Consider the following 17750-nt stretch of genomic DNA (forward strand, 5'->3'; position numbering starts at 1 on the left):
GGGTATCACCGCCCCGGCTCCATAAGTCATAGAGAATGGTGTTTCTCCAGTGGACCTACGCGGTGTGGTCCGATACGTCCACAGGACATGTGGGAGTTCTTCCACCCATCTGCCTTTCGCGTCGTCTAACCTTTTCTTCAGCCCACTGACTATGACCTTATTAACGGCCTCGACTTGTCCATTTTCCTGAGGATAAGCTGGGGTGGAATATCTGTTTATGATGCCCATATCACCGCAATACTTCCTAAAAGCTTTGCTGTCAAATTGAACACCATTGTCTGATATAAGTGTATGTGGTATTCCAAATCTAGTGACGATGTTCTTCCACACAAACTTCTTGGAATCAACGTCTCTAATGTTTGCCAAGGGCTCCGCCTCGACCCATTTAGTAAAGTAATCCGTTCCTACAAGCAGCCATCTTTTGTTACCTGTTGCCCTCGAAAATGGCCCAACTATGTCCAATCCCCACTGTGCGAAAGGCCAAGGACTGGAAAGGGGGTTAAGAACTCCTCTAGGTTGATGAATGTTAGGGGCGAACCTTTGGCATTGATCACATTTCCTAGCGTAGTCTTGAGCCTCCCTTTGCATATTGGGCCACCAATAACCCTGAGTCAAAACTCTGTGGGCTAAGGATCTTTCCCTAGTGTGGCTGCCACAAATCCCTTCATGCAGTTCTTCCAGAAGCCCTTCTGTTAAGTCAGGGTGCACACATAACAAGTACGGTCCTGAAAAGGAGCGTTTATACAATTTCTGATCCTCGGACAACCAGAAGCGTGGTGCCTTTCGACGTATCTTATCAGCTTCAGATTTGTCCTCGGGAAGGATGTCATTCTTAAGAAAAGACACGACCGGGTCTATCCAACTAGGCCCAGGCCTTATCAGATGAATGTGAGGCGCGTTGACAACGGTAAGAGTGGGTTCTAGCAAATCCTCGACGAGGATAACCCTGGGCACGCCTTGAGCCAAAGACGTTGCCAGCGTGGCTAAGGAGTCTGCATGGGTATTTCCGCTTCGAGAGATGTGAGCTAAGACGAAGGAGTCAAATTCAGTTTGCTGACGCTTGACCTGGGCCAAATATTCCTGCATCCGTGGATCTCTAGCCTCCATGGTCCCCGTGACCTGGCCGACCACCAACTGAGAGTCCGAGAACACATGAATTTCCTTGCCACCCATCTTGCATACCATTTTCATGCCTAATAAGACTGCTTCATACTCGGCTTCATTATTGGTAGCCAAGAATGCCAATCTCAGATATTTTTCGAAGACAATTTCCTCAGGGGACATCAAGACGAGCCCAACACCTGACCCTTTTTGATTAGCTGCCCCGTCCACATACACTTTCCAAGTCGAAGGAACTGTAGCTGTGATCACACCAACTGTTTCTCATCAGCATGCGCCTCTTTCAGAGTTTCTTCCAGCAATGGTTCGGTAAACTCTGCCACTAAGTCAGCGAGAACCTGGCCCTTCACAGAGGTGCGAGGCTTGTATTTAACGTCAAAAGCCCCCAGGATGGTCCCCCACTTTGCTACCCTGCCCGAGTAATCAGCGCTACGTAGCACTGCCTTGAGAGGCAATTGGGTAAGAACCACCACAGTATGGGACTGAAAATAATGAGGAAGCTTTCGTGTGGCATGAACTACAGCCAAAAGCGCTTTCTCCAAGGGTAGATAACGCACCTCGGCATCATTTAAAGACTTACTAACGTAATATACCGGTCTTTGCACACCGTTATCATCCCTTATGAGGACAAGGCTGACCGCGTGGACGGCCACGGCCAAATAAGCAGACAAAATCTCATGTGCCTCCGGGCGAGAGAGAATGGGTGGCCGAGAGAGATATCGCTTAAGCTGTTGGAAAGCTAACTCGCAGTCCTCGGTCCATTGAAACCCTTTCCACCTGTTCAACAACTGAAAGAAAGGACAACATCGGTCAGCTGACCGAGATATAAATCTGTTCAAGGCGGCAATCATTTCGGTTAATTTCTGGATTCTTTTGGGTTCCGAGGAGGCTGCAAGTCCCGAATAGCCTTAACCTGTGCTGGGTTTACCTCTATGCCTCTATGAGTGATCATGTACCCCCAAAAATTTCCAGACCCAACGCCGAAAGAGCATTTTGAGGCATTAAGGCGCAGCTTGTACTTTCTTAACACCTGAAAGGTGTCAGCCAGGTCTCTCACGTGTGAGGGTATTGTTTTGCTCTTAACCACCATATCATCCACATATACTTCAACGGTCTTCCCCAGTTGCTATTCGAACATTCTAGTCATCATCCTTTGGTAGGTAGCCCCAGCATTCTTCAAACCAAATGGCATGACCTTATAATGATAATTCCCCGTCGGAGTAATGAAGGCAGTCTTCTCTTGATCCTCCAATGCCAAGGGAATCTGGTGGTAACCCTGGAAGGCGTCCAAAAAACTCATCCGAGGATGTCCGACAGTGGCATCCACCAGTTGATCAATACGCGGCATTGGGAACGAATCTTTGGGACATGCCTTGTTCAGATTAGTAAAGTCCACACATACCTTCCACGTTCCATTCTTCTTTTTAACAACAACTGTATGGGCCAACCACTCGGGGTAGAAAACTTCTTTGATAGCCCCAGTCCTCTTGAGTTTAAGCACCTCTTCCTTCACAGCCTCGGAATGTTCTCTGGAAGAACGCCGAGGTGGCTGCCTTTTCGGAACAATAGTTGGGTTGACATTTAAATGATGACAAATGAAGCTCGAATCGACGCCTGGAGCTTCGTAAGGATCCCACGTAAAAACATCAATATTGTCCTTCAGAAATTCTAACAATTCGATCTTCTCTTGGTGTGGCAAAAGTACGCCGACTTGGAAGAACCTCTCTGGGTCATCGGCTACTGGAAACTTCTCTAACTCCTCACAATGTGTCTCCTCTCCTGTCACCATCCCAAATGAATCGAAGTTACATTCGCTGCTATAAGTCTTTGGTGATTAAAGCGAAGACTCGGCTTCTGCGATGCGATCAGAGCCGATATTGCACCCCGGCCATGATCGAGGGATTTCCTCGAACACATTCCCCAGGGGAATTAACTTTAACATGCAAGGTAGAGGAGACGGCCCTAGAGCGTGCGGCCAAGGTCCGGCAGCGAGGATGGCCGTGTATGGAGAGTACGCATCGACGACAATGAAATCCACTTCCACCGTTTCTAATCCGGGCCCGAACGGGCAACGAAATCTGTCCCTCGGCACGACGACTCTCCTTCGAAGCTTATAAGTGGCGAGTCATAGGGAGTAAGATCCTCCGGCAGTCTTAACCCCTTGTAAATAGATCGGGGTACATGATATCTGCACCGGCGCACCGATCTATCATCACCTTCTTCACATCATAATTCCCTATCCTAAGAGTGACCACAAGAGCATCATCATGAGGTTGAATGGTACCAGCCTTATCCTCCTCGGAGAATCCCAAGACGGGCAAAATGGCCTTCAACCTCTTTGGCTTGCAGCCTCCTCGGCTTTGAGAATGGAAAAGCTTGCCATCACCCTAGTGGAAGCCGAGCAGGTCTGCCCAGGTGCGGCAAAAATAACATTAATTGTTCCTAAAGCCGGCCGAGATGAATTATTCCTCGATTGTTTGAGCCAGTAATTTTTGCCCAGGCCCGCTAGGTTGGCACAAGTGTTGCTTCAGTTTTCCTTCATTGATAAGCTGCTCCAAGTGGCTCCAAAGGGTCCGACAATTCTCGGTAGTGTGGCCCACATCCTGATGGTATTGGTAGAAAAGGTTCTGATTCCTCTTCGCGGGTCTCTGCCATCTACCAGGCCATTTGAAGAAGGGTTCCTTACGAACTTTCTCCGGCAGTGATGTCTTGGTTCTCGGAACACGATGTTCACGGCCTGAGATGCTGCCGAGGCGGACCCAATGTAATCTATCCTCGGCCTAGTATTGTGGTACCTGTCCGACCTGAAATCCCTTCTCTCATGAGGGATAACCTTCTCCACCCTTTCACTTCTGTTAGTCTTCCCTCCACTCTCTTGTACTCGTCAATACGGTCCGTAGGCGACGTACTGCTGCGGACGGGCTTTTTAGTCAAAGACTTTCTCAGGTCGTGATCAGTAGGAAGGCCTACCTTAAAGGTATTAAGCGCCACCTCATCAAAGTCGCCATCTATTTCATTAAACATCTCCCAATAACGGTCGGAGTATGCTTTCAACGTCTCCCCTTCCCTCATGGTCATGGATAACAGCGAGTCCAATGGCCGAGGTACTCTACTACACGTAATGAATCGCGAAGTGAATGCTCTAGTAAGCTCCCCAAACGAACCTATAGACCCCGATTTAAGGTCGTTGAACCACCTCATAGCAACAGGTCCTAGGCTAGAGGGGAAAACTTTACACATCAGGGTCTCGTTGTGAGAGTGCACCGCCATCCTCTGGTTAAAGTGACTCACGTGCTCCACCGGATCAGTCTGGCCATTGTAGATGGTAAAAGTGGGCTGGGTAAACCTCTTGGGGAGCCTTCCTTTCTCAATCCTCCGTGTAAACGGAGATTTGGAGAGTTGGTGCAACGCCCTACTCATAGCATCGTTGCCTAAGCCCCTAGAATGAAGCTTCTTACGTCTGCGAGTTAGCTGGTCGTCCTCCTCACCGGAGGACGTTGCACTGGTGGGGGAGCGCGACCTTGAGCTGTAGCCACCTCCCCTATCCTCCTCTGAGGAAGGATTAGATGAGGATGGTGAAAACCTACGTTTAGCACGGCGTAACTTTCTCTTCAAATGATTGATTTTCTTCTGCATGGATTTAGAACCCTCCTCGTGGGTGGTGCTACCCCCACCATGAGTATGGCTAGCGCCTGGGTATTCTGTATGGACACTTCCCTCACGATCCTTTCGACGTTCAAGACGTTCGAAATGATCTTCCGGTTGTGATCCCTGTGATTCTGCATGGTGAGAACCTAAGCCTGCCATCCTATCCCCACCTCTTCTAGACTAGGTTTCCCACAGACGGCGCCAATTGTAGGTGCACAATTGCACCTGAACCCAAGAACAGCTATGGGCTCAGGCCCAATGAGCCTTCAACAATATAAATTTCTAGAGTGTGGGCTTGAAACCCAGGTTAGAAGTATTGAGGATTTGATAACAATTCCAAAGCTAAAAACACTTATTAACAACAAACAATTATTGCAAATAAACCTCCTCGGACGTAAGCCGAGAATTCCTTTTCTATTATTTCTCTTTTCTTTCTTTTTTCTGTTCCCAAAAGAAGATCCCCCTCTATTGTTCTAAGTTCCCCTTTAAATACTTCTCTTTCTGATACTTTTCCCACGTGTTGTTCTCACCCCCTTCCCCCTAGATATTTTTCTCCTTAGTGCCTCTGGATAGTGACCAGAAGTTTTTTTTTGTTCAGATGAAGTCACTTCCCCATTAATGCGGCTAGGGAGGTAGGTGCAGAGTCTTTAATGTGGAAGTGGCAGCCTTTATCTTTGGTATTTCTCAAATATCGGTGCTTCTAGGACATTCAAGGATTCACCCCTTTTAACCATTGGTCTTCACCAAGTCGTCCCTTAACCTTTATAATGAAGTCCCTGGTTCTCCCATATCCGTCCGAGGAGCAAATCACCCCTCGGATGAATCCTCGGATCCTCGGCTGAATCCTTGGATCCTTGGCGTATGGGCCGACCCGTAGTACTAACAAAATCTTAACCCAGAGCAGGTCGGCCCTCCTTAGCATGACCCAAAGGCCCATACACCCACTGGGGTCGTTTCACTCCCCACAATCACTATTGTTAGTAAATACTAAATAGTAATACTATGAGATATTTATTTGAAACCAATTAATGTGTCTTTAAAGTGAATCTATTTTAACTTTTAATACAATAAAATAATATAAATATCATAATAAAATAATATATCTATTACAATAAAATAATATATTTATTACAATAAACAACAATCATAACTACCTGCAACCGCTATATCTCTACCGCTGCAAGAAGATTTTTTATGTTTTGGTGGAGTTAAAATAACTATATAGTTATTTAGCACCATTGCTGCAAGTACTCTAAAGACCAAAGAGCGGTAAAAATGATGGCTTGGACTTAGAAGCAACAAAGTGTAAAGCAAAAGAAAGTAAAACGCATAAAGATAAAGAAAGAAAAAGACTAAAGAAAAAAAAATTGTCCGATTCAACTGACATGGGGCTTTCTTTTGGGCACACAAGCCTTACAATCCAAGCAATATACCCAGATTCTTCATTCTTCACCCTTTTCACATTTCAGTGAGCTCAGACTTCTTTGCCTTCAAATATAAAAATATTTTTTTTCTAAACAAATATAAAGTATAAAACGATTTGTTTATAATTATTAATGTAATTTAAATATTCATTTATAATTATTGATATAATTTATTATGGCTAAAGCAACTTGCTTGTGTGCTGCCAAGGCCTTAGTTGCGTGCCCACAAAGGCTGTCCTGACCTTGGGAAAGTGCATGTGAGTATAACATGCTTGGTTGCGGTGCGCCCAACCTTTGACACAATCTTTGTGTCCCCACATGGCCACTGATATACTTTTATCAATTATATGTCGCCATGTAGCGAATTGTGACACAAAATTATGTTAAATATTGTGTCTGTAACATAATTCTACTAGCCTACCATGGTAACATCACTCTAATTCGGATCCATTATGGCATCACCCATCAAGAAAAAAAAAAAGACGTAATAAAAAATATAGTGACACTGAGTTTGTTGAATATAAAAGGCAAAAAATTCTTTAAAAAAAAAATTGAAGGCAAAAAAATGTAAATATATATATATGGCACTACTTCTGGTAATTAATATATATAAAAAAAGAGAAAGCACTACATTTTGGTTTCTCAGCCAGACACATCTCATTCACAAATGGCATAAAGTAAAAAAACAGATATTCTCTCCTTCCCTCTCAAACTGCTTCATCCAAACCATGTACTGGTGTTTTTACTCTCTGTGTGTCACACTATTGGTACTTGTGTCATAAATTTCAGACACAGACAACTTAAAAGTTATAAGAGCCGCTTCTCAAAAAAAAAAAAAGTTATAAGAGCCTCTCTCTAACACACACACACAGATTTCACAGCCCAATAAGGAAATTAAGCGCTATGCTGCCTCCTGTGGATTTCAAGGATATTCAAGAAAAGCTGTCCACCCATTTCAGACCTTGGAATCGCTCCTTTCAGTTCTGGGTACGAGCTGTTGATATCTACACTGGCTACAAGGTCTCTCTCTCTCTCTCTCTCTCTCTCTGTGTATGTATGTAAAGTTTGTGTCTTTTTTCTGTATTCATGTAAAGTTGGTGTCTTTCTTTAAGAATTTCGATTGGGTTTATTTTGGTTTTGGTTGGAATTGCTTAGGTGTTTCAAGTTAGAGTGAGTTTTGTGAAGGATGCGCTAAAGCAAGAGGCAATGTGGGAAAGACAGCATGAAGTTGCGGCTGAGAAGATATATTCTATGTGCTCTGACCTTGGTGGATTTTTCCTTAAGGTATATGAAACTTTCTCATCTAATTTCAATTGGGTATTTGTTTTTGTGCTTCTTACTTTGAATTATGTTGAAGTAATGGTCTAATTAAAATGGGGTTTTAGCCTTTTTGCATTTCTAGCTCGATATGTATTAGGTACTTGTCAAATTCAGTGTCTGAATTTTTGCGCTGCTTAAGATTTTACTTTTATGTTGATGAAATATCTTAAAGTGCCTAATGGGATTTCATTATTGAATTTATAGCTTGAAGTCATGGAGGGGGAAAGTGGACAGCTTGAATTTATTTCGGTTGCTTTTGGATTTGAGGATTTGAAATAAAGGGAATTTGAAGAACAAATGCTAGTATAAGTTGTTTGATATAAATTTACAACACTTATGATGTAAATTGTTTGATATTAATAGATTTGAAATGATATCCTGCACCTAGTTATTTTTTTGATAAGTATATCCTACACCTAGTTATTTGAAATTTACGTATAAACAAAGCTCAAATCCCTCCATAAATTTAATCAATAGAAAAAATTCTTTTCTTGATAGGTATTAGTAGTAAAAATTCTATAATTTCATACTATATTCAAGTCATTTAAACTAAAGATTGGAATCCAAATCTTTCTCTTTCGTTTTCTTAATCCAAACAAAGCATTGGTTTATGGTATTTTTTTTATAATGTTTTTTCCTTAAGATTATGAGCATTTCCATCTCTATTTATTATCCAATTGGGGTTTTGGTTTGTGGTTGCTATTATGATAGGAGTTTTGGAGAATTTTACAGATAATTGATGAGTTTGGATTTAGATTTTGTTTTCTGGGCTCTACTTATATATATTGGATATGTGGTTCAAATCAGATTGCTCAAATTATTGGGAAGCCTGACTTGGCCCCAGCAGCATGGGTGAAAAGGCTTGTGACCCTATGTGATCGGGCTCCCGCAACCCCCTTTGGTGACATTCAACTTATGCTGGAGAAGGAGTTGGGAAAAAGTATTGGCGAAATGTTTGAAAGATTTGAAATGGATCCTCTTGGTTCTGCCTCAATTGCCCAGGTACCTACTCAGACAATTGACACTCCCATAGAGAGAAATATATATGTGTTATTCACACCATTACTTTTCAAAGGAAATGTTTAATTTTCCAATCATGGCAGCTGATAATTTATGTAAAGGGGGAAGCACTTTGAATTCAAATGTTAATATTCCTAGCCAGTTTTTGGTCAATGAATTTGGAATTGAAGAGCGGGTGAGTCAAAACGAACATGGCTTTATTAAAAAATGAAGTGATACTGTTTCTCCATGGTCTAAACCAACTTTAGTGCCATATATCTGATCTTATTATAAAATACTGAAAGAATTGAGCTGCCTTGATTACATTGACAAGGCACTCTTTGTAACTTCTAGTTGGAGTTTGAAACACCCTATGTTTTTTATTTAATTTTAGTCTTTCTCCAAAACTTATATATTTTCATAAATTATTTCTCGTCATTCTGATGTCGAATTTAATTCGGCTCCAAATTGAATTCAATGTGGCTTGTCTAGAATTTCCAATCGTTCACTGTTGCAATCCATTTTATTCTCTTTTTTCACATTTCACTTGCTGTCAAGATGGCTCTTCAGCAGGAAGTGAATCATATTGGAATGATGCTTGTAAAGACTCATGACTTTGAACCTTATTTGTATTTTATGCTCAAATTAGGTACATCGAGCAAGATTGAGAGGTGATAAGAATGATGTTGCTGTCAAGGTGAGGGAAAGTGGACTACTTTGCGGCTCCATATTTCTGCAGTAATTTAACTTTTTGTGGCATATAATAGGTGCAACATCCAGGAATCCAGGATCTGATGATGACAGATATTCGTAATGTACAAGCTTTTGCTTTGTACATTCAAAAGACAGATGTCAAATTTGATCTGTACTCAATAACCAAGGAAATGGAGACACAGGTGCATTTTGTTTCTGTATTTCTTTTTGTCATAGAGCCTTTTCTTTTTTCCTCTCTCTCTCTCTCTCTCTCTCTCTCTCTCGTATCTAGTTCTGATATTGGTTTGATTTTTCGCTCTACACCTGAGGATGATAGTGTCTTGAAAAGATTAGACGTTAGTTGTTGAGTGTGGTTCTTAGTTGTGGATGACTTCAATTCTATTTGTTGAATACTTGAATTTATGCTATAACTGTAATTCTTTTCAGATTAAAATGAAATAGATGTATTGCTTCTTCCTGCATGACCATTCAGATTACTGCATACTGGATACTTATTCTTTTTTGTTTATGCCATTCAGATTGGATATGAATTTGACTTCATCAGGGAGGCTAATGCTATGGAAAAGATTCGACGTTTCCTATATGAGAATAACAAAAAGACACCTGTTTTGGTGCCACGAGTGATACGGGATATGGTCAGCAGGTACGTAATGCTACACCCCATTTTTATGTGGTCAGGACTTGCAAAAATGGATTAAGATGATAATAGGTTATTTTGATAGCATGAGGCTGTTTATTATTTTTATTTTGAAAGTTAGTATAAGGTTGTTTCAATTGAGAAACATCTTATGTAAAAAAACACCTACTTAGCCATAGAAAAGGCTTAAACTTGTTTCAATCTAAAAATCACAATACCTTTGTCCCAATGCTGCATTTTGCAAGTTCACTTTGTCAATTTTTTTACTGCTGCATTTCTGGTGCTATATTTCATTTGACAAACCTTTTGTTAATCAAGTATTTCTTTGTTTGGTTAGGAGGGTCTTAGTGATGGAATATATGGATGGAATTCCAATCCTTAATCTTGGTGATGAAATAGCAAAAAGAGGAATAAATCCTGGTGGTAAGATTGCAGCAGCGGCAAAGCAGTAAGCGTCTAGACTATCCCTGAGAGTATGGGTTACTTTTACCATATATTGTTTATATAAGTAGCTGTTACATGCACATAAAGTTTTATCATGTTTTTACTAATATTTATTTACTTTTGAGTCCTTCATTTAAACATGGAGACATTAAATTCCATTTTTTTTAAGTAATAAAAGTGTAACTCTCTTTAAATCCCTTATTTCTCTTGTAAAGTTACTTCTAGGTTCCTTTATACCTTGGTGGCATACTTTTTAAAAAAAAAAAAAAAAAAAAAAAAATTGATGGCTGGTCTTTTTAGTCACTCCTTAATTGTTTAGATATTTCTTACTAGATTTTTTTCTCTAAATTTGTTACCAATATTTTCCTGAAATCAGTTTTCTTGTTCTTTAGATTTATATATATTTTTAGATAAAATTTGCTCTGTTGTAATTCTTTACAATCACAGAGTAATGAATCCCTTTTTCTGGTTGCCTTTCTAATGATGTAGTAGATATTATCTTCTAAAAAAAATGGTGCAGGATACTTATATTAAACTTTCTGTAACTGTAGGAAAATCCTTGAAAGTTTGACACTAGCATATGGGCAAATGATTCTGAAGAGTGGTTTCTTCCATGCTGATCCCCATCCGGGAAATGTACTTATCTGTAAAGGTTCAGAGGTAATTGGGCAATCAATATCTGCTTCCTTAAGGTTTATTTCTTTTTTTATTTTTAGATTTTATTTATGCATATTATTATTTGAATGCTGCTTACAATTCTCTTTTAAATGAATAGCTTAAATTGTAGGTTGCACAATATGAAGAGACAGAATACTAATTAAACCTGTGGTTTTGTAATGTTAGATTTGCATGCCAGACCAACCTATAAGCTCTACTTGTGTCTTTTCTTTTTCCCGCAACAGGTTGCCTTACTAGACTATGGGCAAGTGAAGGATCTCCCAGAGAATTTGAGGCTTGGTTATGCTAATCTTGTTCTTGCCATTGCTGATAACGACCCTATAAGAGCTGCAGAGAGCTACAGGTACTAATCATTGCCTATAAGTCAATTTGGTCCTTCGCTTCTAATGAATTGCTAGTTGGTTTGCCAAGAACTATCATGGAGATTCAAATGGAAGAAAAAAAAAAGAAAGATATTTGATGCTCTATTTGTTTATTGCTAGATTTTAACTGACTAGTAGATTTGGTAAAATGCAGGTCATATATATGTATCCGATATAATTTTATGTGAAATATTGCTTGGTTTAAGAAGTTCTGATGATGTCCCAGAATTTTTTGAGGTTTATTGGTTTTGACTGTTAATATTTTGTATCAAATTGATTTCTCCTATTTCATAGGGAGCTGGGAATTGATACCTTAAGCCAATGTGAAAACGAACAACAGGAAATGCTGAGGTTGGCACAGACAATGTTTGATACAAAGCTACCCCCTGGAGTGGTGATGCTGCAACCTTTCTCGGAAGAATCTTCAATTAAAAAGATTGCTGTTCGGGTATGCTTTAGAATCATCAACTATTAAATTTGCTTACTTTGTGGACAATTCCGCTAGACGCACATACATATAATTTTTGCTTAGATGTTTATGTACCGGTTTTCCCATATTATTTCAAATGTTTGGTTGCATTTGTAAAACAGACTGAAGTAAAACCTCTCTACTGTAATATATGTAGCATTTGAAACAAGTCTTGGAAGGGTTTCCTCCACAACCAAAAGTTTATTAACAGGGAATTCAATCCCACTGATGTGGAATAGGGGATTAGTCATGTTTCACATGAAGTTCTTCTGATCTACCCAGGGTACCAAATTTTAAAAGATGCATAGGGAAGTTTTTATTATTAATTTGGCATGCCAAAATGCATAAATGAATTAATAGATATGTTCAAAGCTATTCACTTTGAGAAACTAGACAAATGAAATGCTGTATTTTCATTACAATATTGAGGATATGTGAAATAGGATATAGAAGATACTGTTACTTTCATTTCCCATGAGTTCCTATAGCTTTTTATTTGAATATATCAACTTTGATGGCAATATGTTGGTTCTAAATAATAATACAAAATGTTCGTACTTGGTACACAAAATTCCCATGTCAACGGGGTCTGGGAGAGAGAATAATATGATCATCCAAAATAATTTACTTGAAAGAGTGGGCTTGGACTCTGGACATTAGGGGAACAAGTAGGAAGTTTGATGTGGGCACCTACCTTATGCTGTTACATTTTCTTCTGCTGAATTACATATTGCTTCCTTATTGGGACTTGGCTATGTTAGGCTTTTCCTGAGGAGCTATTTTCTGTACTTCGGACGGTGCATCTCTTGAGAGGGCTTAGTGTTGGTCTAGGAATCAACTACTCTTGTGCAGAACAGTGGAGATCCATTGCAGAAGAAGCTTTGTATAGTGCCGGCAGGTTAAAAGGTGACCCTTCTTAACTCTTTTAAGTTTAAGAAAATAGGGACATTGTGATATTGCATAACAAAGAGATAATTAAGATTGCTTTTACGTGCATTCACTTTCTCTTGCTAAATGAGGTCTTTTGCATTTTCTTGCCATTGCTTGCGTGCATCCACTTTCTCATGCTAAATGATCTCTTCTGCTGTTTAAAATCACATTTTATCTTACCTTGAGTGGAATCATTTTTCTGTGAGGGATGTCTCAATGCCTCCAGTCTTTGAGAAATTATTCTATAAACCCCACTGCGCCTCCCTTTCACATTAGGGTGGATTACATTTGTGGGAGCTACAGGTGGGGCCCACTGATATGTGAGAAAAAGGTGTAGCACACCAAGTGCACTGACTAATTTCACCTAGCCTAAATCTATATCTAACTTTTGTTTACATGCCTAACTTTCTGATTGGTATTATTTCAGTTAAGGATATGAAGAGTAGAGTTCGTAGACGTGGTTTAATAAGAAGATTTTTTTGAAGAGTAGGCATACATCAGTTTGGAGCTATTTATGTTTCTTGTTTGCTAATGTACCAATCAAACATTCAAACCTCTTTTATTTTTATACTTAGAAAAAGGAGAAAAAAGAAGAAGAAGGAAGTCTGATCCATTTGTTGTATATATTCAATTATTTGACATCATTTATGATCACCACAAGCTCTTGTAGCCTTCAGATACAGTTTCAAGTTGTAAAAGTTCTCTATTGGCTTTTCACAATTGTTATTACTTTTTTTTTTCCATTGACATCATGTGTGTAATCCAACAAAGTACTGTGAACCAGTTGATTGAAGCTATTGAGTCCATGTCAAACTCAAGCTTGGAAAGCCACCTCCCCTACTTGCCCATAGTCCGAATGAAACAGACTATAGCTTGTTCCAAGTTTTACCTAACAGATATGTTTTGCTCCTTACAACATTATAATTATAATTTATTTAGGGCCATTCTGTTTATATAATACCGTGGCGACAAATGAACATGCACTCAGTGTAGCTAGTGCGTTAGGAACAACTTATTTGGAGTAGCTTATGCATGGTGTTTATTAAAAGATATAGTTTTTGGTAATTTTTTATGTTAAATGCATGACAAAAAAAAAAAAAAGAAAAAAAAAAAGCAAAAAAGCTTTTCCCAAACACACTCACCTGAATATGATTGAATGAAGTTGACAACAGCATATTTTCATTGTAAAGCATTCTTTATCTTGGTGGATTCTTTAGTTTTAGTTTGGTATGACATATTTTCATTGGCCTGGGCAAAAGTATAATTGTATCTAGAATGTATATAATTCCAATAAGCTAAAGTATTAAAAAAAAAAAAAAAAAAGCAATCAAACAGTCATTTTCAGCATCCACACTGAGCAGTAGGAGAAGAACTTGTAATTGATGAGGGTAACCACTTTAATGGCCTTGATTGGTTAGAAGCTTCCACTATTGGGCTTGGCCCAAATAAAACCCACTTACAGGGCCCTCTTTTGAGGCCATCCAATCAATCAGCCTTTCTATTTTTTTGTTTTCAGAATGTTGGATCTATCTGTATGTAAACAATCACTTGGACTTTAGCTCTTAAATAAAAATATTATCAAGCCCTGGAAACCCAATAGGCCCAAAAATTAGAACAACGCTGAATGTTAGTAGAATGGGCTTGGGCCCAATAGTTCGGTTGATACTTGATAGTTGAGCATCCGACTATGTCAAAGTGTAGTGAAATTATAAATTATTCAGTGTAGCTGATGTATTACACCCTCCTCTTATATAACTATATAAATGTGGGATATATATAGAACCCTTGCTCATTCTTACTAAAATGATTGTACAAATAATTTCTTTGAAGTTGGAACAAGGATAAATGTTTGAATAATGTTGAATGTATATGGATCTTTACTATGAATTGTATATGTGTACATATATACAAACACACAACAATAAGGGAGGGTAGGTTTGAACATCAGTTCTCCTTGTAAAAAAAGAAAAGAAAAGAAGAAGAAGCAAACAATGTCACTAAACTATTGGACTCTACAAGGTACATTATTCATGTGGCCAAAAACGATATACGAAAAAGTTTGTATTATCGTGTAAACAATTTACAATTTGAAAAATTGTAATATTCCCACACTAGAAAATTATTTGTTTACCTTTAAAAATCCCAAATTTTTTTTTTGAGGAAATATCATTTAATGTATTGTCTTTGAAACAAATTTTCTTTTTTTATATAAAAAAAACTCCCATGAATTTAAACTCAAATAAACTAAATGGGAAAAGAGTGTTGAGTACATTTTTCAAAAAGTAGAAATATTGTTAAGTGGGCCTGAGTAGGGCCTACTTGAGTGAGTTAGTAATTGGGCCATGAGTCCATGACTGAACATAAACCCCGCCCATCCGCAATATCAGTTCCAACAAAAAAACAAAGGTCAAAACAAAAGGTGTAGAGTACGATTCCCGCTATTCTTTGATGAAACTCCCGCGTCACTCAGATTAATATTTAAGAGACAGAAAATTTCTCATTTTCAAACCTCAGATTAGAGAGAGAGAGAGAGAAATGTTTGGGAAAATCAGAGGAGCTTCGACTTCGTCACTGGACAGCTTGGAGTTAGAGAGATCAACTTCCAAGATTTTCAGAGACGACCCTCTCTCCATCTATGGTACTCTCTCTCTCTCTCTCTCTAGCGGAATACTAGGATCATTGATTGGTTCATTGAATATATGTTTCACAACCATTTACATTAGATTTTTCTATGTTGTCTTAAAAAAGAAAATTTCGACGACCTCGTTCGATGTTTTCATTCGACTAATAATGTTTTCAAGTTCCGTGTTGAAAACATTATCGGTAAGCTGATGGGTTGGAATTTTTTTTTTTTGGGTTTAAAGCTCGGGTTGGGTCAGGATTCGGGTAGACCAAAGTTTCAGAACTGACCCAAAATTTGACAGTTTGATTTGTTTTATGTTTTGGGATTTATTTGTTTAAATTTGTTATTTTGATGTTTTGAGAATTACTTGTGATGAAATTGGAGTATTAGGATTATACCCAGTTGTGTAAATTGTAATTATTTATTAAAATAATAGACTTTCAAATAGTTGAATATTAAGCTTGATAAAATGGCCTCAATCCAATGACTAAACCCAACTCAATTTGCCTCTATGGGAAATGGGATTGGGTTAGGTTGGTTGGATTAGAGATTTCTCAACGCAAGGAGGTAAAGTTGGGATTAAAATTATCTCGAATTCAATTCGACCCAGCCTATGCATACCCTCTTTGAGTTCATGTGTGTATAAATTGTAACATGCTTAATAATTTTCAGAATTGTAAGGTAAATATTGATTAGTTTCTTACATAGAGGTTGTTCTTGTTTATAATATGGGGATGTTTGTGATCAAGTGTGCTCTATGAACATAAATTTGTTTCAATTGAGATTTAAAGATATACATAGTGCAGACTTTAGCTTTAGTGTTAGCAATGTAAGATAGTGTTGGAAGCTTGTGCAGAAGGGTTGAATGGTATTTTTTTTCGAGGGCATTGAATTAAATGTGATTCCTTTTTGTTGCAGAGGTTACACTCATGAAGCTTAAATTAGGCTCTCAACGTGAGCTAAGTTCACACTCCGAGCAGACAGTGCCGCAGATAGAAACTGATTCTGCTTCAAGCTCCTCTTGTGCTGGGGTGATGAAGATAAGTGCAGATTGTTCTGAAAAAATTTCTCAAGACATTGTAGTTTCCCCTTATGAGGAGGCAATGGCAATAGATACAGAATGTTCATCTGGGAGTGTTTCGCTGGGTTCAATTGATTCTCCTTGTTTGGGCAGCAAGAAACAGCCACAGAACAGGAATGTTTCAGTTCTTTACCTCTTTTCTAAATTTAAGGATTCTCGTCGACAAGTTGTAAGGTCATCCTGTGAGGACGCGATGCCAATAGAAGATGGTTGTTCTGAACGTTCTTGGGCAAATTCAAGTGATTGTCATCAATCTCTTAAAAGCATGGAACAGCAGATGGATCAGGAATGTGTAACCTCTTTAGCTCTGCAGAATGTAAGATCTGAACTGGGATGTGCTTAATTCAGGTTCACTTGGCTTGTTTGTAAGTTCATTTACTTGGAAGTCAATTGTTTCTGATGTTGTCTCAATGCCCATGTATGGGGAAATGTTGTAATGCATGGAAAAGAAAGTCAGCTATCAAAGTTTCAGTGTTATTGCCCACATACTGTTCAGCCTTGAGCATTAGGCTCTCTCTCACTTTTTCTGGGGGTGTGGGGAGAATATTGTAATCCGTATGTGTGATGTCTAAACCCATGTTTTCTAGTAAGCACACACTTCTCCAAGAATTAGGTTGAAATACAATCACAATTGAGTTTAATGCTTGCAGTTAAAGGCAAAACTCAACCTTTGGATTAGAGGCTGTATGAATGAAACTACTAGAAGGGATGGAATAAGGAGACTGAAAAAAGGATTGTGTTGATGTGTGAATTTGAATAAGCTTAAAAATCCAGCTTATATTAGTTTTTATTTATTTATTTTTTAAGTCTCACTTAAAAAAAAAAGTATACATGTTTTTGTTTTATTTTTGGTGGAATACCACTTGCAAAGATGGCTTGGTAATAGGAAGTCCTCGTAACTTATCATGCTTGCCAGTTCAAGAATTGTGGGTTCAAGTAGTGGCAACCGGCAAGTCCTATAAATGCCCATGGTCCCATGCCATTACGCAATGCAGGGGTTTAAGTGGTGTATGGATAGTGGTTGCACTTGTGAGCCCTAATTAATCATGGAAGTAAAATAAACCAATGATGATAAATTATCCCAAAGGACCCATATTCGATTACCAAGATGGACCCTCATGTGGTTATATATAAGCATATTTGCTGAGTGACTATTTATGTCAATTCCATAGTTGCTTAGTTGCGCGCCCCACCCCCCCCCCCCAAAAAAAAAATCTATAGTTGCTCTATTCAAATTTGGATAATCATTTGATTGGCATGGTAAATTCAGTCAACAAATAGTATAGTTGCTCTGTTCGCGTG

General features: G+C 38.8%; 2 protein-coding genes across 2 annotated transcripts; both read left to right on the plus strand.

Moving 5' to 3' along the window:
- The first annotated feature begins 6827 nt into the window (after positions 1–6827).
- On the plus strand, positions 6828–13464 carry LOC142632123 (uncharacterized). The gene is made up of 12 exons (XM_075806539.1): positions 6828–7211; positions 7347–7475; positions 8319–8513; positions 9160–9207; positions 9278–9406; positions 9743–9867; positions 10199–10309; positions 10857–10965; positions 11208–11326; positions 11640–11793; positions 12576–12720; positions 13172–13464. Exons 1-12 carry the CDS (start codon positions 7095–7097, stop codon positions 13225–13227), a joined length of 1437 nt encoding a protein of 478 aa, XP_075662654.1. The 5' UTR covers positions 6828–7094; the 3' UTR covers positions 13228–13464.
- Positions 13465–15264: 1800 nt separating this feature from the next.
- LOC142632121 (uncharacterized) lies at positions 15265–16932 on the plus strand. The gene is made up of 2 exons (XM_075806537.1): positions 15265–15382; positions 16286–16932. The coding sequence occupies exons 1-2, from the start codon at positions 15280–15282 to the stop codon at positions 16789–16791; spliced, it is 609 nt and encodes a 202-aa protein (XP_075662652.1). The 5' UTR covers positions 15265–15279; the 3' UTR covers positions 16792–16932.
- Positions 16933–17750: the final 818 nt, after the last annotated feature.

The sequence above is a fragment of the Castanea sativa genome, chromosome 4, assembly GCF_040712315.1.
Source record: "Castanea sativa cultivar Marrone di Chiusa Pesio chromosome 4, ASM4071231v1".
NCBI classification, from domain to species: Eukaryota; Viridiplantae; Streptophyta; class Magnoliopsida; order Fagales; family Fagaceae; genus Castanea; species Castanea sativa.

What these genes read in the sequence shown, in the direction of transcription:
- LOC142632123 (XM_075806539.1), top strand. Translation starts at nt 7,095, where the DNA reads ATGCTGCCTCCTGTGGATTTCAAGGATATTCAAGAAAAGCTGTCCACC. An exon ending in TTGGTGGATTTTTCCTTAAG is followed by an intron (nt 7,476 to 8,318) that starts GTATATGAAACT and finishes GGTTCAAATCAG; the next exon opens with ATTGCTCAAATTATTGGGAA. An exon ending in ATACGGGATATGGTCAGCAG is followed by an intron (nt 9,868 to 10,198) that starts GTACGTAATGCT and finishes TTGTTTGGTTAG; the next exon opens with GAGGGTCTTAGTGATGGAAT.
- LOC142632121 (XM_075806537.1), top strand. Translation starts at nt 15,280, where the DNA reads ATGTTTGGGAAAATCAGAGGAGCTTCGACTTCGTCACTGGACAGCTTG. An exon ending in CGACCCTCTCTCCATCTATG is followed by an intron (nt 15,383 to 16,285) that starts GTACTCTCTCTC and finishes TTTTTGTTGCAG; the next exon opens with AGGTTACACTCATGAAGCTT.